Below are 23,215 nucleotides of genomic sequence, written 5' to 3'. Positions count from 1 at the left end.
AGAAATAAGATGAGCTCTTCAAACGTTTTCATTCTTAAAGAATAAGTGAAATCAAACATGCCAGAAGAGCTGACAATTGGCCATGTATTAAAAACTGCACGGACAGACTATGATAGAGGCTTCCTCGACATTAGAAACCTTCTCCAATCCTTGCACCATATTCCCATTCATTGCTCTACACTGCACATTTACACCCACTCATAACTGCTGGTAAATGACTGACTCAGTTTTCCTGTGTTAGATTTTGGGATTTACTCTCAATGTTGACCTCAAACGAACGTTCTCTTTTGAGACCAAACATTATATATCAGGGACATTTAGGATAAAACGCTTACGATAAATAAGAAAACTCTTGATCTTTAATTTTAACAACAGGGTTTATTATTTAATTTAACAAGTAATTGCAACAAAAATGACACTAAGTTGGTATACTTATTTGTAAAATATTCTACAAGGACACTTTAAAAGCTAAAACAATCAAAAATATCTTGGAGTATTAGTAATAGAACATCACGATATCAGTATAACGGTCATCAGCTGAAAAAACTTGTTACCTGAGTTGTGTTTTGAGTTCAGTGAATCGGGGCCTCTTGCTCGGGTCGTACGACCAACATTTGGTCATCAAACTGTAGAGGGTGGGTGGACACTGGGGGGGCATAGCCAGTCGCTCGCCATTTTCTATCCGGCCAATCACGTCGTTGTTCTTCACGCCCTGGAAGGGCTTGATGCCGTACATCAAGATCTCCCACATGCACACACCGAACATCCACACGTCGCTGGCAGAGGTGAATCTCCTGAAGTTGATGGATTCAGGAGCCATCCACTTAATAGGAAGTTTGCCTTTAGAAGCTGAGACACACAAACATGGATATACATTAAAACATTGGAGCATTAGCTCCAGGGTTAAGATGTCAGGTTCTCAACATAAAATTTAAAGTTCAGTCATAAAGTTGCTGGTGTATTTCAATTAGAGAAATGCCCTGATTTGGTAGCATGTGAACTGATGTCACCAGTAGATGGCGGTAAAGCACTGGTACACCGACAGGCAGTAACTCCAACCGGGAGTATTGACACTGCTAATAAATCAGATTTGATCTGTACAAGAGTCAGTTGGACTGGAATTACCTTTGTAGTAAGAGCTATCCTCCATGTATCGTGACAGACCAAAGTCTCCAAGCATCACGCAGTCAACAGAGGAGACCAGCACATTGCGTGCTGCAATATCCCTGTAACACATAAGCAGATGTGCTGAGGCCTGAATCCTGCTGCATACTGTATGTCACTTCTCTATTTCTTACATCTATCAGAGCGTATGAGACATGAACCGTACAGTGAAACATCTGGATTTGGGCTTAAAGCTGCATTTATGTTCTCTGTGTGTCTGGAATTCAGAGTCTGGATTTCTAAAGTAAAATTTATGCAACATGTGTTGCAATCTATCTTTGTTCCTTCTAAATCAAAAACACTAAGAACAGGTGAAGTTATTTCATGAGGCCCGTTGCAACACTTTACCCTAAATGGTTGTGAAAATCAGAGCTATGAAATACTGAACTGCTCACTGGTGACACAATGATAATTCATGAGAAATCTCAATTTACTGCTCATCTCCAAGGACGCCGTCCATTACACAGTGCAGACAAACTGAAGGTGGCAGTGAAAGCTCAGTGGAAGATTATAGAAGAAATAAGAACTCTTTAAATCGTCTTGTTTAATGAAAAGTAAAATATCCCATGCAGTACAGACAATATTTATCTAAATTTAGTTTATGATGCTGATATCATTTCTCAACAAGGCTATGAATATTTTCTGATGTGAGTGTGTGCAAGCTTGTGTGTGTGTGCGTGTGTGTGTGTGTGTGTGTGTGTGTGTGTGTGTGTACCTGTGGACGAAGCGTTTGCTCTCCAGGTAGGCCAGTGCCGTGCTGAGCTGGTAGGCAAACAGAATGAGCGTGGCCAAGTCGAGACTGTACTTCCTCACCTGAAGGAACGACCGCAGCTGCAGACAGACAGAAAGATGGGACATAAACATGCAGAGCTCCACTTTTCTGGAACCCGCTACCACGACTAACAAGAAGCAGAACACCCCTCAAACACACACCTCTCCAAGAGTGCACAGCTCCATGATGATCCACACGGGGTTCTCTGTGATCACTCCGATCAGCTTAACGATATGCGGGTGGTCGAACTGACGCATCGTCACTACAGGAAAAGCAAAAGCATTTCAAGACATTCGGCTCTTATGAAATGATAATGTGTCAGTGGCAGAAAGTGGCAGAGTGAGGTCTTACAAGCTTCTTGAAGGAACTTTTCTCTCACGCTGTCAGAGGTACAGTTCTTACAGGTTTTAATGGCAACAGGAAGCGGCGGTTTGTCCTGCATAACACACCCAACACAAGTTAACAGATTACTGACATCGCAGCATTAAATGGGTTGAAATCAGTAGCAGAAATGACATTTTTCTGCTTTGACAGAAGTGTTTATACATGATGTGCGTATATTTGCACATACTGGACTGTTGTAGACTCCTTGGTGAACATCGCCAAACTGACCCTCTCCAATGCAGCGACCCAACTCTATCCTGTCCCTCTGGATCTCATAGTCCCGGGCTGAGAAGGAGGACAGGAAGAGAGAAAAGTGGGAAAAGTGAGTTAAAGCTCATTCATCTGCCGTTTCTCCTTACACTGGAGATGCTGGAAAAACACTTTCGCCTTTGACATGCTTCTTTTCGACCACACAGTTGATGCTTAGCAGATCGTGGACAAATACACGGACGATGACAAGTCATTCGTTTTGTCACGGACAAATTTGCAAAGACTTTTATGCACTACTTAGATACCTGCCAGTCAAACAGGCATCTTTTTAAATAAACCCCACCCACTGCTGGATCACCTTTGACTAAACTAACATGTAACTGACATGCAATCTGCAACACACTCTAAAATAAAGTAAAACCAAATGTAAGGTTCAAAACATGTGAAGCCCAGTCTCATTGTCAACTCCAGGGAACCACAAGTAGTTCTTATTGAAATGATTAATTGAGTTGATTTCAGTCGGAGTGTCATGAGTCCATTTTTAAAACAACACCTGCGTCTGGCTGCAGGTCCTCACAGCGTAATGTTCTGACTGATGATCAGACCCAGTTGAGCCACAAGAAATTGAACAAAAGTGCTCAGTTTTGCAACAGAAAACCACATGCTTTGACATTTTAACTTAATTTGACATTCATCTTCTATTGACATTTCTGTTTTGTTGAAAAGGTCACGAAACATTTCGACAGAGATGTCTCAGCATCAGCTGACAACCAACGGCACTAAAAACTGGGTTTAAGAGGTTTAAACAGGGAGTTGACTGTGGGGTCTTTATCCTATCAAAGTTTAAGAGTGTATTGCCTAAACAAAGTGCCGCCATTGTGACTTAGGTGGCAAACAAAAAAAAAACCTACATTAACAATTATTAAAAGCGCATAAGCCCAATTTAACTGTGACCAAAACACATTCCATTACAAAAGATTTACTGCAACTAATCCATCCTGAAACACACTTTGAGGAAATTAAAAATTCTTTAAAACATAACAAAAAAACCCACAGAGATCTGAAACAACCATGATCATAAATAAAGGCTTTGGGGGAAAAAGGATGGTGCAACGAGAGCCAAGCCTATAAACAACACAAATGGAGTGAGGTTGTTCAAATCGGGAGGTTTTAAAGAGCCATGATGTTCCCAATAGTGACTTTGAAGAAGCAGCATCTTTGTTTTGTTTATGGGTTAGCTCTCAATGTCGGTTCGAACACTCAAGTTCACCTGGATGACCTCCACAAACACAAGACTACCACAAGTAAACGACAAGCTCAGTGTGAGGTACCTTGAGTCTTTGCAGATTTTCTTTGACCAGTAATATTAAACTTGTGAGTGGGGGGGGGGGATTCCGGAGAAGTCTTCAAACATGTAAATCGGTGATAGTTAAGCAACTATCTCCCACATTACTGGCTCTAATGGGTGATGCCAACAAAGAAAAACTCGTGCTTTTGCACTCCCTGTGATTAAAGTATAAAAAGATGGAGGAAGGGTCTGGAAAAGAAAAAAAATACAAAAACTCAAGGCATTTTGGGACAAAAAGAGAGGCAGGGAGTTTTACCTTCAACTACTCCATAGCTGACTGTGTTGGCGGTGGGAAAAAGAGGAAGAAAGACATATGAAGAGGGGAGAGCCAGACAGCTTGAGGTTGAAAAAAGCTCAGAAAACATACACACCATATCAGACATTTAGTTAATCAATAATTTGAAACGCTGCCATAGAACGATTAAAAATGTAAGTTTGCTTTAAACCTATTTTTATTTGACGGTTTCATTTTTATTCGCACACAGCAGACATGACATGAACACATGTGGAAAATATGTCAAAAGTCTGCAGAGAGTCTGATTAGAGGAAGTTAAAGAAAGAAGGAGACAAAAAAAGCTAAGCTAGAGAGACCAAGAAAAAAAAATAAAGGCAGACAAGCAAAGGAAAAAGGAGAAAGACAGAAAAAGACTGGAGGAAAAGGAGAACTCAGTCCATTTAAAACGTTGGCCACGCAATTAAATACATAAGTACTCTGCACTGGCCAAACATCCACATTAAAAGTATCGGAGCACAGGACAAAAGCCACAGTTACTATCAGAACTACAGCCAAGCATACCAGCATATTCTGGGTTTTAAAGGACACATGAATGAATCTGACAGATGTCATGCGTCTCCCTGAACCACGCGTATACCGTATGATCTGTAGCCTGCTTTACTGTTTATACAAAATGAAGCAACTGGCCTGAATTTGATACCTGCTGCATTCCCAGTCTAAGGTTAAAGGTTGGCTGTGTGAGTGGGAATCTTGGAAAAGACTCGCACGCCACGCTGATTATTAAACAGCAGGAGAAAAACAAACGTTCGCTTGAGGATGAAAGCATTTGACAGACCAGCAACAGGGAGAATGGCTAGTTCCAGCGATCCTGTTCAGTTCAACCGCAGCTGATCTCATGAGAACAAATTCATTTAGCTGATCAGTGTCAGGCAGAGAAGAGGATTTAAAAGGGACTTACTGGAGGGCATGGTGTACGTGTCCTCTTCATCAACTATCTCCGCATAGTCATCGGTCTCTGCAGTGTCAGATACAAACAAAGTAAGAACACAAGAAAAAACAGACAAGTCATACAAACATGTGAAAAGAATATGACTCACGGACACGATTTAAGCCCAACGCCAAAAACAAAACAACACGAAACTTGGAAAGAAGCAAGAAGCTAACAGAGTTTCAGCAACTCCTACTCAAAGTAACACCCACGTAGCTCCTTGCTGTCCCTCTCTCCCTCCTGCCCTCTTTCTCACACACAAACACTTGGCAGAGAGCGTCAGCTGAGCATGTGTTGTCAATATCTGTCTGTGTGAGAGCAGCTGGATTGCAGGGAGTTAAACTGTGGTGGAGGAGGAGTGGAAGCAAAGCAAAGCAGAAGAGACCAAGGCAAAAATGAGAAACAAACAGAGAACCAGAGCTAGAGCACAAAAGAGGAGAGAACTGAAAAAGGTGTAAGAGAAACAGAGAGGGAATGAATCGAGCTGTCATGTGAGCAGATGGCAACGATTAGGATCAAATCTGTGAAGAATCGGACAGATAGGGGAGGCAGAGAGCAGAGCCAGCTGGGAAAAAAAATAAAAAAAGAGGGAAAAGATGGGCCGAGTCTATCCTAACCAGATGGTGGTGTTTAAAATAAAGTCAGTGTGCAGACTCAGCTGTTGGAAACAAGAGTCAAACATCTGCTGTCCTGAGCGCTCCCCTCATCCCTCAGCTCGAAATTTATCAGGCTCTGTGGGAACGAGTCCCCTAAATTTATGAGAAATCTTTCCTGAAGCCTGTGACTGATTTTCTCCAGAAAAGTCTCAACAGCCCAACGAGTAATTACCGTTGAGTCGTTCAGCCACTTAAGTTCGACAGGCTGGATAATGCACTGAATTGTGGTCAGTGTAAATGCAACTGTAAAACTGTTAGAGGCAGTCAGCTTCGCTTAGCATCAACACTGAAAACAGAGGAAGAAACAAGTATGCTTGCTTCATGCAAAGAGATAACAAAAAAAAAACAACTACATTAATGAATTAACATATAAATGAAGACTAAAAGAACTCTCTACAGCTGACCTTCATCCCCACAGTTACACAGTTATAATAATAATAATAATAGAGCTTTTTTCATTTTTTTTGAGAACCAAGTCACTTGTTTCAATTACAAGATCTGGCATCACCTGCTCCAGCAGAAGAGGAAAGCTGTGGGTGAGAAGAAGACACACTTTTGGGGTAAAGGACAAACCCAAGTAATGTGTTGTTTTTTTAAAGTTATGACTTTGTATGGGTGCAAATATCAGAGGTGTTCGGGGGCATAACGTCGGCGGGACTCATCACCCGCACCGTGCTCTTTGTGAAGAGCACCCAACATAGCAATCAGAAAATGATCTCATTAGAATAAAGGGAGACGTAGGAATAATGCTGTGCTTGTACACGTAGTCACCGACGTTACTTTGGAGAAGAGGTGAAAGAAACTTTAACTTTGAATAAAAGAGGCTTGAGTTTTATTCAATCATCTCTAAGTCTGATTTCTGTTTTATATGAGGAAAGAAAAGCCATTAATGCATGTCTAAAAATATCCGTATGAGCCCGAACAAAAACAAAAACTGACCACATTCTACCAACAGCAGAGCTGCTTACCTATTTTAGATTATTCTTAACACACTGCTTCCCTGATTTCCTGTTCAGTTTCAGCTTTTTACTGCTATGAAGGACTCCAATAAGAAATACTTTTTGTTTTTACAGAGCGAGCGACTGTTTTCCCCATTCTGCAAGTTCAGCTCTGTGTGGTGTTGGATATTTTCTAACAAAGAAATGACTATTTCCAAGTTATCCATTTCTACTTTCAGCAGAGCGTGTGTGTGTGTGTGTGTGTGCGATCCAGCTAGCCTATTATAGCCAGGAATGCACTTACTTTGAATCCAGCAAACCTCTCCCTGCTTCAATCTGTGCACACGAGCGTGAATGCAAGAGAGCACACCAGTGCACGCTTTTCCTTGTGTTTGGATGTGTGAATGTGTGTGTGTGTGTGAAGTCTGAGCATGGGGAGAGAGGGAAACCTTTGCAGAAGTTTGCTTAAAGAGGAATACTACTTGATTGACAAATTCTGGGTTTTTTTTGTACTTCTTGTGGTTAAAACATAATCTTAAAACACAATACTAAAGTATGACCCTTTAGATATAAACAAATGTTAATGTTACTGGTGATTAATCCATGCATTCGAAATCAAACTGCTTCCTTTAAGCCATACTGTATTAACAGAACACAGAGCACAAATGAGCAGATAAGCACCGGTGTTACTTCAACACACACACTGTCCTTTCCCAGGAGAATGCACTGTGTAGGTGGGGCGGGACAAGAAAGAAAGAACAACAGAGAGTTCGATAAACAACGGTGCAACTTTACCATCCCCGCTAAGATCTTCTGCAGGGTCCAGGAGAGCATGCAGGAAACAGGACAGCAGAGGACGATGAGAGACAGAGACGGCAGCAAGAGAGTAAAGTCAAGGGCAGAGCGGAGAAGAGAAGAGGAGGAGAGACAAGAGAGAAAAGAGAGGTTAGAGCATAAAAAGCCTTAAAACGGGAGATCTTGCAGGATCTGCACAGCCAAACATTCAGCGAGCTTTATGTTATAAAAACAAACTCCTGTGAAAAAAAAAAGCTGGGTTGACTGCCATTAATGCTGTGAAGACACCAATAAATAAAAAAAGTTGTTGAACAGCAGTGTAGACTTGTTAAAGTACAGTTAAGGCAGGAAATATGTGGACACTGACACACATCTGATTTCAGCTGGCAACCAAAACACATCTGTAATATATTTATGTCATCAGTATTTTTTCCTCAAATGTACCTGAACAAATGAACATAACACGAATGCAGGTGATGACTGACTGAAGTCTGAAACCTGTCATCAGCACACAGATGTTTCATAGATGAAATATCCACATTATGCCATGTCCAAATATCTGCAGGCCTAGTTGTATAACAGGCTGTGGAGTTAGTCTATGTTCAGCAGACACACAGAGGGTGCATCTAAATTTTACATCAGTGATCAGTGAGCAGAGCTGGATCCTCACCGAACTTTTTTATCTGTGCTTTTAGCATTAACACTGGCTGATACTCTCTGTTAAGTGACATGAAATATAGAATAAGTGACACGGCTTCAGCTAAATTTAACAAAATACTCATATGTAAATCAGACTACTGCTTTAAGATCATCTAAGACACAGTGGTTCACTTTGAAAGAATAAAACAATTCATTTTATATGTATACATACAAAGAAACAGCTCCTGTCCAGCTTCACTACTTGTTCTGAGCAGTCCTGCTAACTACTGATGACAGCTGCCTTAACCACAGTTGGAGGGACAAAGTCATACGCTGACTCATTCAGGAAGTCACCCAGCAAACACATATGTAGAAAAGTCTGAGAAACTTCTGGTACGGGTTGAACGTCCAATAACATCTATGCACTTAGATTTTCATAAACAAAACGATTCCAGTAGAGCGTTTAAAAGCTGCAGAGCAACATCTTTGAGCTGGTAGATGTCAGGTACTCTACTTCACTTTAACAAGACAAACATTTGGTGGTTGAACTTTGATCTTTTAACGAATAAACAACCTCTTTTACAGGCGTAAAACACATGAAACAATAAGACAAGATGTGATCTAAGCAGGAAGTCATGGACTGAGCAAACACCTAACTATTTTACTCTGTCAGAGCAGACTACTTCTGCGACAATGGAACATGCCTACCTGCAGACACCAGGTAGGAAACCCCCCCCATCATACTCGCATATAGGAGGTTAAAACTGGTTACTCATTTTCAGGAAAGCTATAATTGAATCAGTCTTTTTTAGGTGTGCTCCAGCCTTTTTAGTGAGCCTTTCCATGGCTACACATAACCTGCTATTGTGGTTAAATTGTGTGAGGCTGAAGTCAAAGCAAAGCAGCACACAGTAAGAACAAGACAGTTTAGTACCGAAGAGCACACTTTCAAAATCAGGGTGATTGTGATGCGGCGGATTAAATGGTTTAACCCGCAAAAACTGCTACCAGATAGACCAAATGTTTTGACAGTAAACAATGATACTTTAAGTCATTCAAGAAAACTAAAATAACACACAGACAAACTGCATATAATGGCATTTTTAATTTACTTCCCATCATTAATGTGAGTTACTTCTTCTGAAGATTCTCTACACATGGTTTATATCTTTCTTTCTGGTTTTTTTAATGCCCAGAAACCACGATGGTCAGATCAGGAATTTTACTCCGCCACATCACAATTTTGTGGACATGCTCCTCTACCAACTGTCCAATGAGAGCAGAGGATACCATTGGGTGGTGAATCGGAACAGAAGACAAAGGGGAGGAGGAAACGCCGCGCCTTGGTTGGCTTAGGAGGTGTAGATGTCACAAGATCTTCAGCCAATCGGGCGGGGGCAGAGGACCACAGAGCGAGAGGAAAAAACAAGAGTGAATGGATGTGAGTGAATGCAGACAGAGATGTGAGAAAAACGGGGGGGAAAGGGTGTAAACAAAAGACAGTTGGAACAGAGAGGATGGGACGACAGAGAGGGAGAGGCAGTCCCAACAGAGGAGGAAAAAAAACAGATGTTGAAGGAAATGAAAAGAAGGCTGGAGCCTAGGAAGCTAACAGACTCGTGAGCAGAATTCAGTTTCTTACCTGAGACGGAGATCGCTCGCACTCCACTCCTGACTGCTTCTAACTTTTTCTCATTGTTAGACAGCCTAGAGAAGAAGAGAAAAGGGGACAAATCAGTCAAATCAACATTTAACAGTCAGTTTAACGCACCCTTAAATCACGTGAAAAACACCAAACTAAATGAATGTCTCCTGAACACACACAACTGCAACTGTAATCTTATAAAAACAGGACGTTAAACGGCAGAAACGTGCTGTTGACACGCGCACGAGGCTCTCCAAAATGGAAAAGAAGCGACCACGTCTGGCACCATCTCCAGACTAGTCCTTACTGTTTCTATTATGCTTCTCCCTTCGCCACAGATTCTTTTTCTGTGTCAGCTGAGCTCTACGACTATCTTTACATCACAGACCGTGACAGGCAGAGGGAAAAGAGAGGAAGAGAGCAAAGCGAGTGAGAGGAGGAGACTAGCAGAGTGTTTAAAAACCCTAAGTGGAAAATATTTGGCTCCTAAACTTATCTCCTTATTTGACCACAGAGTGAGGGAGAGATTTGAGTTGAAAAGTAAGCAAAACGGTCGGTGTTTGAATCTAAACATCTGACAATAAGGCCGCACACCATCGCCCAGGCTTCAAATCCTGCAGATGAACAATAATAATGAACTCTATGTTGTGAAACTACAACCCTGCTCCCAAAGGAAGTCTGTAAAACGGAAATAAAAACAAATCAAATCAGATTCTACATTAAATCCAAAAAGCACGAGCTCAACATATCACTGAGGATTTTATGTATTTTTTTTATTATTATTTTTTTTATTATTTCAGGAAAACAGTTGAAGAAAAAGCATAAAAGAACTTGTGAATTACATCATCCACTGTACATTTAGTGCTCTGATAAATCAGTTCTGTTCCTATTGTGAAATTCTTGCAAATGGTTTGAAATGACAGACATTTTACTCATTTTACTCTCATTCACTGGGCAAAAAAATGAAGGTTTTACTTTACAAATGTTCACAGGATTTCCAGATAAAAGTGTCAAAATGCTCTTTTTCTGTAAAACAGGAACTTAATATAAAACTCTGGGCTGCTTAAACAGAGGAACTCTGACGTCAGGGATTCCTCAGGTAGTGACGAGGAGACTGACCGCTTTCATTTTCTTAGCAGAGCTGCGCTCAGACTCTGAGTGACGCATGACCACAGACTGAACGACTGATTACCATTTTTGTTAATCTGGCAGAATTACGAGTCTTTGCTTTTCCTGTCGAACTTTTACGACAGGGAATTAAACTTCTAAAGACTGTTGGACAAATAAACCCACCAGTTAATTACCTCACATAGCGGAGATATAATCTTTGTGTACAAAAATATTTTAAAAAACATCGCTAATCTGCTGATTTACAGCTCTGACATAAGCCGGTTCATAAACTTTGGCGGCATTAAACAGAGTGTACTTACTTAGGGATGGAAGGCAGCGCTCTCTCTCCCTCTAGAGGACAAAAAAATAAACTGTAGTTAAAAAACATGAACTGACCGTGGATAATCACTCTTTGTAACCTGCACTGGTAAAAACAGAGTTACTGTACATAACAAAGGATAAGGTGCATCAAGAGGAAAGTAAAACTAGAATGTGTGTGATAAACAATTAATAATAATAATAATAAAGATAACCAACCATAGATTATTTATGGTGTCAATTATGTCACAACAGCAAGAATCTCTTGCTTTTGTTATATTTTTGCAGTTGTTTAAATGCAGTTAAAAGGAAACTACTGCACAGAAAGAGCTCCGTGCAATTAACGCCATTATCAGAGAGTAGAAGACAACAGCCCAACTTTAAAGTTAAAAACACACTGTGACCCTTTGCAGAATGTTTCACTGTAATCATGCTTAAATATAATAAATTATGATGAAGATATGCATGTGTGTACAGCACTGAAAGTTTCTGAATGATCCAGGGCAGGACAGAAAAAAAGGAGGGGGGGATCCAAATTTGCACTGTACCTTTCTGACCTCTCACAATGAAGGAGTGGGTTTCCATGGAGACGAGCCGACAGTAACCGTCAATCAAGTCGGCTAAGTTTTCTGTGGTGGTGAGCGATGCTGTCGTAACCGTGAGAGGCTGCATACATTCACACAAACACATGCACTCAGTAACAGGCCTGTAACAGAGAGCTATTATCTCCAAAGGGGCACGCATACGCAAACAATCAATACACAACAAGCCTGTGGATGTTTCCAGCTTACGTCAGAGTAAACGCCTCTCTCCCACACAGCACTTGTGTCTGTCTTTAAATCCAATACTACCATAATCCAATAAAGATCCCATTGTTTAATCAATGTGTGTCATGAAACCATGCGTCGGTGTGTGGATTCTGAACATAGAAACTATTAGTTCATTCCTGTGTCCACCTTAGAGAGAGTTACGCACCAAAACGGACAAAATAAATACCCACTAGAGGCCAGTGTCAAGCACATGAAGGAAAAAAAGCTTGGTATGACTCGTAGTATTCTGCTTATTACTGAGAAGTCTACTTCCAGACTAGACAGGACGACAGAACATTTTTGTAGAAACAGCTGAGGTACAGTACAAATTAACTTTCTCCATTTACATTGTCATCTTCACTCTATCGGGCACAAACTGCAGAAACTAACCACAGTCTCATGCAGGTACTTTTACGATTGCTTTCATGAAGAGAAAAGCAAAAGTCCACCTCCTCTGTTGCTAAATTCAAGACAGTCAGGTTCAATAAAAATCTTTATGCCATGAGGACAGGTTTTGCCCTTCCAGACAGACAGTGGTGTATTAGTACCTCAGCAGCTCCGGCTACATTCAGCTGTAGCATGCCTTTCCTGTCTTTCTCCTCCATAGCCGAGTACTGGATGGACTGGACTTGGTTAAAGTTAGCTAAATGTGTGGGCTGGAGACAAAGAGGGACACATGAAATATATGATAGCTAAAACATCTTAATTATACCAGCTATTTTTGTATTATTCTTTGATTTAGCTTAGTTTTTTCCTTTTTATTGTTGGTAGAAACTTACCGTAGATCCCTTATCAGTGAGGTAACTGATGCCTTCTTCTGGCCCAATGGCTAACTCCACCTGGATCACCCAACTGGACTGTTAGAGAGCATAAAAAAAGATGATATTCAAAAAGAGACAAGAGCATAAGCAAAAATATCAAGCAACTAAGAATTAAACAAATTGGAAAAGGGAGACAGGAAAGGATCACATGTTGGATGCATGCAGGACCCGCTGCCACCAAAAGGGGTCAACCTCACACAGTGATCGTGAACCTCGGCAGCACATCAGGGCACACTACAGCTATGGGGAAGAGCAGAGGAAAGAATGGAGGAAACCAACCCCGAGGGCGCATTTGAAGAACTCCTTGTCATAGCGGTAGATCGGTGCCAGTATCTCCAAGAACTTCAGGATGCACTGCTCATCGTCTAGATTGGCTACCTGTTTGAAGGTCTGCTGAATCAACTTACGAAGAGTTTTAGCCTGGAGACAAAAGGGGGAATCGAGAGGGGACAAAGAAAGACTTTTTAAGGATGTCTTCAGCGTGCTGTTGCAAAAACATCTGTGGCTGGGGAGAGGAAGTGGAGGTGGGATGTGTGTGTATTTTCGGCATATGTGAGTGGGCACACAATGACTAACACTAAAAGATATTGATTGACTAATAGTCCACTCTGTTTCCTGTTAAACTGACCTCAGTGCTTCATTCTCACTTCAGATCAATACCCCAACAAAGACACTCTGACACTGCTGGTCACTCAATTAAACATCCAGGAGTCGGCACATTCATCTTAAGTGTAAGCAGCATTTCACTATACTGTAAATAATACGCACAGCGTCTCAGAGTGACCTACGGCGTTGACCTAAAAAAAATCTTTTTCCGATTACAGATCACCACAGAGCAGACAGATGGGAAGGAATATCCTACAGGAACACTTTCATTTATAATCCTCCGTATTCTTTATCGCACTAGAAATGAAGATGGACAACACCGTTACACACAAGCACACACACACATGCAATCTAAAAAAGTTCTGTACACTCACACAGTTTGAAATTACACACTGAACAAGCCCAAGTAATGAGAGGTCAACTGCAAACTGTTCTCAATGTATGGATTAAGATAAAGATTAAAGAGGATTTATGTGAAGATGGACCAGGGTTAAAAAGAAAAAGGACAGCACAATGCGGTTATGACCAGGAAAGCTGACAGATTAATTTGGGGAGGCCAACCAATAAAACATTATAAGGAGTGAATTTCTAACATTTTGACCTTATATAGTGTTGAATAATGCGATGAGCTTCTCCCATCACTACTTTTCATTATTCATCTGTAAACTGTGTAAAGGCAGTCATTTCTCAACTGAATTTTAAGCATCACAGAGCCCGGCCAGCCAGCTGTCGACTCGCTAAGCCCGAGGGAATCAACAGATCTACACACACACTTCCCTGCAACATCCCTGTGTGGTTATGTGTCAACAGGGACAGATGTCATAATGCTCTTATGATCATAGAATAAAATGCACATGTGTTCTTCCTATCTTCATGTTCCAGATAGGATTGCTGGTTTAATTCCTCGAATTCCTGCACAAACGCACACACAAGCAGACAGACAAAGGTACTGTACTGTTCCTCCAAATTGTCCACCCTTACTGAGAGGAAGCATAGCAACAGGCTGACCAGTTACACTCTACCAATTAAGAAAAATCCCAGTGAGAACACCATATCTGTGTGTTCCAGGACTTTAAAGCGACATGTTCAAGCAGTTTGAAGTTACATTTTTAGTTTGAATTCATCAAACGGCTTTTAGTCACAACAGCCACATTTGACTAAGGATAAACGAGTCTACTTTCAACAATCACGCTTACTTGTACTGATCAGGCAGAACATTAAAGCACTCGCAGGTGAAAGAACATTGGCTTCGTTTTACACAAATCAACAGGATGAGGATATCAATCCAATTTCTTTTTACAGTTACAATTTGGTTTCCAGTGATTAGAACACTGAAATAATAGAGAAAAATGATTATTGTGCCAAATTCTTCCACCACTGACACTTTAATTTTGTCTTGTGAATCCAGAACAATGTTTTCCTTCACAAGCCATTGTTTAGTGGCCTCACTAATGGCCATCCGCGCTCCTTCATCACCAGATTGACACTTTCTTCTGATCTACTTGTGATGCTTGGTCATCAGCTCAAAGTCTGGCAGGATTCATATGTTCACATGTCAGGCATCAACAATCTCCCTTCTCTTACAGCGAGATGTTGAGAAAAGTTTGTCTAAGGTGTATAAGTCTGCCATCACATAGGCCTCTTATTGTTCCAGGCTACATCTCGTGGTTTGGGTCTCGCTTCAAGCCTGATTAAAACAGCAGCCTCCTGCAGAAGGACAAAACTCCCTGCTACACAGTAAATGACTGTCCAGAAACATCTCAAGGAACGTGACAAAAAGCCCAAGTTATCAACCCAGCTTCCCCTATGTGATGGACCAGAGTAAACCCAAGGATCCAAAGCATCTGGTCCCAGTGTCCTGGTGCCAGACACCACAGGCTCTGAGGACTTATTTTGGAGGCAGGAGGTTTTAATATTGTGACTCATCACAGTCAGTGGGGTTACATGAGTGCCATCGGATCAAATTAATGGCTAAATTACAATAAGACTGAGTTATTCAGATCATGTAGATTGGATCGGGTTACTCGTGATCGGATTAAGACCCCGAGATAACTCGATCCAAATGTACACTGAAGGTGCATGTAGACGACAGTGGATCGGATTAAGCGTTCTGCGCATGCTCGAGATTTTTTGCAGGGATCGTCACCCGGAAGTCGAAGGAGACGATATTACTGTTGTTGTTGTTGCCGCCGCCTTCGGAAAGAAAAAACAACGCGATGGAGAATGCACCGCTGTGCATCGCCTTTGTGCCATAACCACGCTCATCACAAATGTGGAGGGACGTAGCCTGAGTTTGTTGTTGTTGGTGTTGAAGACGTTAACCGGAAGTGGATCTATTAGCGATAGTTGAAATGGGTACAGCGCCACCTATCGTACCGGGGTATGACATGCTGTGTGCCAGTGATTCGATACATTCACCGCCATGTAACAAAGGATAATTACCCTTGCTCAGATAAGGAGCATAACCCAACTATAGCTATAATCGAGTTAATCTCATCATGTAAACACGCTGAGTATATAACAATAAGAAGAAGAAAAGTAAGTCCCCTTTAATCTAGGGTGACAGCAATTCAATATGCTATTTATCTGACACGGCTTGTCAAATCAAGCTGGGGCTGGTTCAAGCTTTGATATTCAAAGGTCAGTTTCACTAAACCTGCTGCCCAGCCTGTCGATACGAATGAACAGACTCTGCTCTTTATAACAGCTAACATCAGTCACTGTTTATTACCACAGCCATCTGCTCTGGGTTTTATATATGTGTGTGTGTGTGTGTGTACAAGTAGAGTCCATTGAAGGGGAATAATCCCATTAAATGACTACCGTTCTCTTTCACCGGAGTGAACAACAGACACGTAAATGACAGCTGTGCTCTCTCCGACACACACACACACACACACACACACACACACACGCACACACGCACGCACACACGCACACACACACACACGTGCGTAATTGCACATGTGTGCGCCAGAAAGAGCAGCAGAAATGTAGATTCTAATCTACCACAACTGCTTTTGATACCATAACCTGAAAATATGATGTGATGCATGAGAGCAGCAACAATTAGTAACAGGTCATTCAATTAGGTGATTATAAAGAAGCTAATTAGCAATTTCTTCAAAATCTCTTTCAGCCATTTCCATCACACCAAAATACTAAACATTTCCTCCTTCCAGCTTGTCAAATCTGTGGATTTGGAGCTTTTCTTTGTCTTCTGTAATTCGAAGGCGGTTAGGGTGCAAATTGATGTTTTAAGAATTTACTTGACTTTTTTCTTTTTCAAACTTTCTTCTTTACAAAGACTAAACAAATAACACCCACAAAATGTTCTAAAGACAGAAACGGTCAGCTGGGCATGTGCTGCAGGTAACTTTTGTTTCCATCATAGATCAGCTGATCAAACATTTGAAGACCAACCCGCAGGGCTACAAAAAGGTCCTCAGACTGCAAGTTTAGTGCTACCCACAGCCCAAAACACAAAATTACATTTATCAATCTATTGAAAAGCAAGTTTTTCTATCAAACATTAAATCATCTATCCTCTATACATATATACTCACAATCTGAACATAAAGCAAATAGCCAGCACTCATTCTACTCTGACTTTACATTAATCTAACTGTTCATGTATCAAATACTCTGAAATGATCAAAATAAGTTACATCTTACACCTAACATGAGTCCAGGTGTCTTAAATCGTGTCAGATTCTTCAGTTTATTAAATATCTGAATGCGTGTGTGTGTGTTTCACTCTGCGGTCTTTAAACAGCCTTCAAGGGACAGAATGATGTTAGCAAAGGAAGGAGAAGAGAGGGGAGAAAAGGAGGTAAAGTGGCAGCTGATGAGAGGGGAGTCAGCAGGGCTTGACAGACAGAGTGGGGGGGGCACACAGAAGGAGAGGCACATTGACGCCTCCCCCTCCCTCTTCATTGTTGCAAAGCGAGAGTGGGTTTAACCATGACCTGAGGGTCGCACACACACACAATATACAAACACGAGCATGCACAATCGCGGTGCTTCTCCCTCTGCAGAGCATCTGTCTGCCCGCCTGCTGACATCAAGACCTTTTCGGGTCACTGAGCCTTTAATACTCGCACACAACCCAAGATCCTCCCCATAAACGTGTGCCGTAAATTCATCATTGACAGACAACAACAGACACAAGCAAAATCAGCCTCAACGCAACATCTTTTGTTCTAAAGGTGACCCGCTTATTTAAATTTACACGTTTATTTATCGAATATAACCATCTAAACGGAACAGTTCCTTACACACTTCAAAGTAAACTTTGATGATTGACTGATAATTCTTCAACTGAGCGAAATGCTTAAATAGTTGAGTATGAAAACAGTCGTGGTTGTGGTTTTATATATAATGGTTTTATATCTATACGCAGTTCAAACCTTGACATCGAAGAAATGGTAAATCTAAAAGTACTGTCCAGAATACACTCTGCTTTATGGAACTCTTTCATTCCCTGAAAGAGCTCAGCAGATCCTCACTGCCTACCTGGGTCTGATATTCTGAGTTTCAGTAACTGTGGAAACTTTCTATGAAGGTAACATGATAACTCATCATGTCTGAAGGTAAAATGAGCTTTTTAACTATTGAAAATATCATCTATTACACTCTGGAAACTATGTATGATGGACTTCCTTGAGTTCTTTTTTTCTGCATTCATCTAACCTTCACTGGTTGGTTGTCCAACATTACGACTCGATGTTAGTGAGCCTTGGACTGGCCTTTACACTGGAGAGCTGCCTATAAGACCACTTTGGTAACTGAGCTGCTCCATAGGAGCAGATGGAGCCCTGCAATACAAGCTGCTGAGTGCTGACAGTGCACTTCTTAAGTAAGAAACCATAACCATTGACCATAAACTTTTGCATTATTTCTTACACAAATATTTTGAAAACAAAAGAAGAACATGGTGTTCATTCGGGAAACTTTGGGAATAATAACATTGACTTCTTTCCACAAGGACTCATCATCTTACCTTGACCGAGTCCAACAGTTCTTTTGGGAAAAAACGCCTCAAACCAACATCTTTCCTGAAAGGGAAACAAGAAGAGATAGAGATCAGAATGTGTATCATGCTGTAATTACTCTGAGGAATGTTAATTGGCAAGCACTTCTCTTTTTATCTGATCTCAGCAGCCTGCTTTTCCTCCGCTGAGATATTACAAACAACAGCTCCAGACAGATACAGCTTGGCAAACAGAAAGCTGAACAGAAACAGAAAGCTGGGACTAAGTGCTGACTACAAAGCTCCTTGTAAGAGATGGGATTGAAGAAAAGCAGAAAGGGAGGAAGGGGAGAGATGAAGACAGGCGGGGATGAGTAGAAAACGGGAAACCGCAGAGACAAAGAATGATGTGCAGAGCTATAACAGGAAGCTAACTAATGACTCATACTCCTCTGAGGAAAAGAAGAGTCCTGGGAGAGGAGGAGAGGAAGAGTGAGGAGAGAGCGAGTAAGCGACTGTCGGGTTACGTCATCCTTTCTGCTTCATGTTTCTCCAACAAAAGTTCAATCTAGAATCAAAATCACAGTCACGTTGTAGTAGTTTGCTGAATTGATCAAATTTCTCAAAAAGGACGTGAATCAGTTCATTCGGTGCCGTCTGGCAGTGTGTACACAAAAAGGGTTCAAAACCAGAAAAGTCTATAAGAGGAACAGCAAAAAGTACAAAGAGTTTCAGAAATTATATAACGACGTTGATGTCAGGGAACAGGCACTGACTAAACGCACTGCGCTGGTTCCCAAAGCGAAAGCCGGCAGATCGCCGACATGCAAGGGCCAACTTCAGTGCCGTACGACACCAACAATGCAACGGGAACTTCTGGTTGTGAATGTCAGCTGTGAGTTTGCTGCATCAAAGCCCTAACAGCACTTTCTCTCTACTCTCCCGCAGAGTTTAAAATACGCATGAAACAACATCTTCTTCCAATCAACAGAGAGACGCGAGGGGAGTTAGAGACAAAAAAAAAAAAAGAAGAAGAGGAACAACACAGGAGGAGAGCACAAAGGGACAAACAATAGTAGTGGAGAGACAGTGGGAATTCTTCTCAGATAAATGGAGAGCTCGTTAGGCTGACAGTCAGAAAGAAAGACTTCAATAGACAGAGGAAGCTCATTAGACTCAGACCATGTTGGAGCCAAGCCTCATTTAGACCTCAGTTAGTTCATTCTTCATTGACGGTCACCAATCAAAGAGCCAAAAGTGGGACAACACATGGACAAAAACACAAGAGAGCAAAGACCTGTCTGAAAAGTCTCTCCTTTAACAACATGTCAAACCACAGCTGAACTGTACCCATGTGCAGACTTAGTGTTCCCACACTGTTGTCTAAGCATCGAGTTCTTCATAACCTTAAATCTACAGAACTGGTTAACACCTATCCAGTCTTCTAGGAAAAGCATGGACCAACAGTCAATACTATGTTATTTTCCTGATATTTATAACCCTGATTGCTGGTTACAAAACAGGTACAGCAGAGCATGGGTGTGATTAAGGAGCACTGCAGTGCAGGAAAGGCTGGGAGCCGGAGTGGAAGTGCCAAACCACACTGACATGTACTACTGCTGCTCTTTGCTCGTAAAACTAAATACTTACTCGAGTAGTTCGTAGTTGGATTTCTTGTCCAGAGCGTTTCCTCTCATCTCTTTGAAGAACCTCCTGGAAATGAGAGCGAGGTTAGATTACCATGGACATTAAGTGTCATCTTGTTTTCCTGTCTGTACATAATACAAAAGACAAGCTATACTTTAACTATATCTGAAAAAAGAAATAGCCGTAGCTTTAAATACTGACTAACAAACATGCTGTCATGAGTTAGTAGTGTAGCTGTGAGACAGAGAGATGGTAAGAAATAAAAGAAAAGCAGAAAATTCAATCACCAGGAAGCACTGTGAGCATGTTTCACCTGATTTCTAGACAGCCCAACTTGAGAGCTATGTCTTGTTCCACCTGATCACCAATCTGTGTCATGTAGTCATTCTTCACCTGGAACACACCGCAGATAAAAGTTAAGGTACCTTTAATCGTCTACACCAAAGGACACGCCATCTATCTCAAAGGCAGGAAACCACATGCAGTCCTACTGACCTAAATGATCCAAAGACAAACAGGAACAGTCCTGCAGCACTGCCATATGTCTCAATGCTGGCAGCTGGCAGAGAATGAGTGTCTGGGTGCCTCTGTGTGTTTATATATCTGCTTGTGTTTGTACCTGGTGGTAGAAGTAATTGAGCGTTGGTTTGTCTTCTGTAAACTGCTGCACAAAGCCCTTTGGTAGATACCGGATCCTTAGCTCATACCTATAGAGAAGAGAAAGAAGACAATAAGGTGAAGGAGGATGTTTTCCCCAAACTTAACAGCACAAAAGCTAGCAGCTGAAGCCTGAATCCTGGGACAAGTCTTACTGGCACAAAACATTTTGCTGCGGGCATAGCTTGAGCTACCAGCTTTGCACTGAATAGTTAACATGTACCATCGGGCTAATTCATTTTGTACATGAATAAAGACATGGGCCAATTTAATGAATAATTTCAAAGGTCAGTCAATAATAAGATTAAGTATTAAGAGGCAAAATTACTCAGATGTAAGTTCAAGAATCAGTAAAAAAAAATGCATATGAAAGTTAAGCAAAATATGACCAGGATGACTCAGGACTGTTGAGCAGCTAGAAACCAGTAATCAAGACAAAGTTCCTCCCCCAGAGGTCCAGTAACCGGGCTCCTGAGTCCCCAGACGTGTACAGAGTGCATTTAAAATAAGAGGGGATGCCCACACAGTGTTAAACATGATTCAGTTCCAACTCTTCTGAGACATGTTGCTGTCATCAAATTCAAACTTTTTTTTCTCTGAAAACAGAAAAAATGTCTCACATTGATGCGAGTTTTGATTTATGAGATTTGCAGGTGATCACAAGAAAGAGGATGTAAGGCACAAAAAAAAACTGCAATTAAGTCAAGTGATTGTAAAATGGGTGCAGAGAAAGACAGACACCCAGAGAGAGTTGTTGACTTAGTCAGACAAAGCCGTCATCCGATTCTCTCTTTTTCTCTTTATGTCCACAGAGCAAAAGGTCTCCTCCTCACTTTAGCATCAGCACCAAGACGGCCACAATAAATGTAATATATGCATCCAAACTGCCCAGCCAGCTCAGCCACGCTGCCCCACCAAACAGACGGGTCACACCATTCTTTCATGACGCTGTTTGAAATAAATCACAGCAGCTACTTTGGAGAACAAAACAGCCGACTGCTTATGCTGGCTGTTTGGGGAAACAGTGACTTGGACTAAATTTACGAGGCCAAATAAGTCATGTCAAATGAAAACAGGGAACTGTTTAGAAAGCGTAGGCTTAGTTCTCCTAAGAGAGCGTGTGCTTGTTAAAGACATTCAGGCCCGAACTGATGTTAAAGAATCGTATTATCTTTAAAATTTCAAGTTAAGCTCATCATCTACCACAGTGGCAAATAACTTTTAGGGCTTTTTCTAATCTGGGGAAGTTTGGTTGGTTTTGCACAATAACAAAGAGAAGAGGTGACAAGAGTTAGATTGGACAGAGAAGAACATTTCAAACAGAGCTTTAATTGAATGTTGCATGTTGGTATATGCTGTTTCCTGTACACGTGTGACGCTTTAACTCGTCATGACAGAGACTGGTGAACAGATCTCAGTTGAGTCTACATGGCAGAAGCTGAGGGCACAATTAAAACCTGCTGGCATACATCTGCTTCCATTCAGATTTAAACATCTGGAAGACAGTGAAGATTGAAATGAAAGCAAAGCTAAATGTGAGACATGCAACATGGAGATAAACACTGTGGAAACTCTCGGAGACTAAATCATCTAATCTCAAAAAGCATTCCCATCCAAAGAAAACAAAACTACTGAAGGCGTTTGCAGGGAAGTCATCGTCTAACTCTCCTCATGGTCAAAAAAAGAACAGGTTTGTTGCCATTTCATATGCAAGGATATACATCTGAAGTCTTCTCTTCCTAAATTCATATCGACTGTAATCATAAATCACATCAAACTGGGACACTGAGAATCAGAACAGGAAACATTTATAAAATGAGAGGCTTCATCCAGCCTTAAAGGTGACCGAATACATCACAAACTGGCAAACAGGTAATACATATCACACAGAAACTTAGAAAAGTTTGTTTCTGTTAAAGCTCCATGAACACAAACGCACAAGCACTTGTCTTATGTTACCTCCACTCCTCGTTTGGCTGTGCTTGTTCATATTTCTCTCTGATGTGGGACACGCCCATATCTGGGTGGAGCCAGTACACTTGGTCTCTGGATTGGCCGTTGCTGAGACGAAGGCCGAAACATAGAGTCCAGCGCACTTTGTGGATGTCCAAAATCTTCTGGATGATCCCCTGCAGTCAAAGAGGAAGAGAAATAGAGGCACAGACTGAAAGTCAGACTTTTTATTAGTAGGTCTTTCGGCCTTAACTCAGCAGAAGTGTTAAGTCCCTCTTTCCCCATTTGTCCACAGAACTGTACATAAAACAGTCCAACACATGCATATCAGTTTAAGCTTTTTTTAAGAAAAGAAGAAGCAGTTTTTTCCTCCACTTGTCATCTAAGAGTAGAAAGCGTAAGCAGTCGTTTTTTCGGAGCGCTCAGCCTGTTCTGTGCAGCCGCTCCCAGCACACAAAGCTGTTAAATCTCTGAACTTTTCAAAAAGGCACTGGTGTCATCACAGCCACTTTTTCTCAGGCAACCAATCGGGAGCAGAGATTGTAACC

At 41.4% G+C, this 23,215-nt stretch overlaps 1 protein-coding gene across 10 annotated transcripts in view; it reads right to left on the bottom strand.

Moving 5' to 3' along the window:
• Positions 1–23,215, bottom strand: part of LOC140274824 (focal adhesion kinase 1-like) — a 55,952-nt gene that overhangs the window by 11,046 nt on the left and 21,691 nt on the right. For 4 of the 10 annotated variants that reach the window (XM_072370192.1, XM_072370191.1, XM_072370193.1 and 1 more), the window contains 20 exons: positions 22,674–22,843; positions 20,677–20,764; positions 20,371–20,450; positions 20,061–20,123; positions 18,441–18,495; positions 13,112–13,252; positions 12,791–12,868; positions 12,560–12,667; positions 11,751–11,868; positions 11,205–11,235; positions 9,772–9,836; positions 7,491–7,508; positions 5,072–5,128; positions 4,135–4,155; positions 2,508–2,605; positions 2,288–2,372; positions 2,098–2,198; positions 1,880–1,995; positions 1,126–1,226; positions 555–849 (listed from right to left, as the gene is read on the bottom strand). In XM_072370192.1, the coding sequence (XP_072226293.1) occupies positions 555–849; positions 1,126–1,226; positions 1,880–1,995; positions 2,098–2,198; positions 2,288–2,372; positions 2,508–2,605; positions 4,135–4,155; positions 5,072–5,128; positions 7,491–7,508; positions 9,772–9,836; positions 11,205–11,235; positions 11,751–11,868; positions 12,560–12,667; positions 12,791–12,868; positions 13,112–13,252; positions 18,441–18,495; positions 20,061–20,123; positions 20,371–20,450; positions 20,677–20,764; positions 22,674–22,843 (1,889 nt within the window). Of the gene's footprint in view, positions 1–554; positions 850–1,125; positions 1,227–1,879; positions 1,996–2,097; positions 2,199–2,287; positions 2,373–2,507; positions 2,606–4,134; positions 4,156–5,071; positions 5,129–5,214; positions 5,680–7,490; positions 7,509–9,419; positions 9,549–9,771; positions 9,837–11,204; positions 11,236–11,750; positions 11,869–12,559; positions 12,668–12,790; positions 12,869–13,111; positions 13,253–18,440; positions 18,496–20,060; positions 20,124–20,370; positions 20,451–20,676; positions 20,765–22,669; positions 22,844–23,215 lie in introns of those variants that run through there. The other 6 variants (XM_072370189.1, XM_072370188.1, XM_072370190.1 and 3 more) reach the window with 6 other exon arrangements.

The sequence above is a fragment of the Leuresthes tenuis genome, unplaced genomic scaffold, assembly GCF_036924035.1.
Source record: "Leuresthes tenuis unplaced genomic scaffold, fLeuTen1.0.hap1 SCAF_18, whole genome shotgun sequence".
Taxonomy (NCBI): domain Eukaryota; kingdom Metazoa; phylum Chordata; class Actinopteri; order Atheriniformes; family Atherinopsidae; genus Leuresthes; species Leuresthes tenuis.
This window is presented reverse-complemented; position numbering and strand designations above follow the sequence as displayed.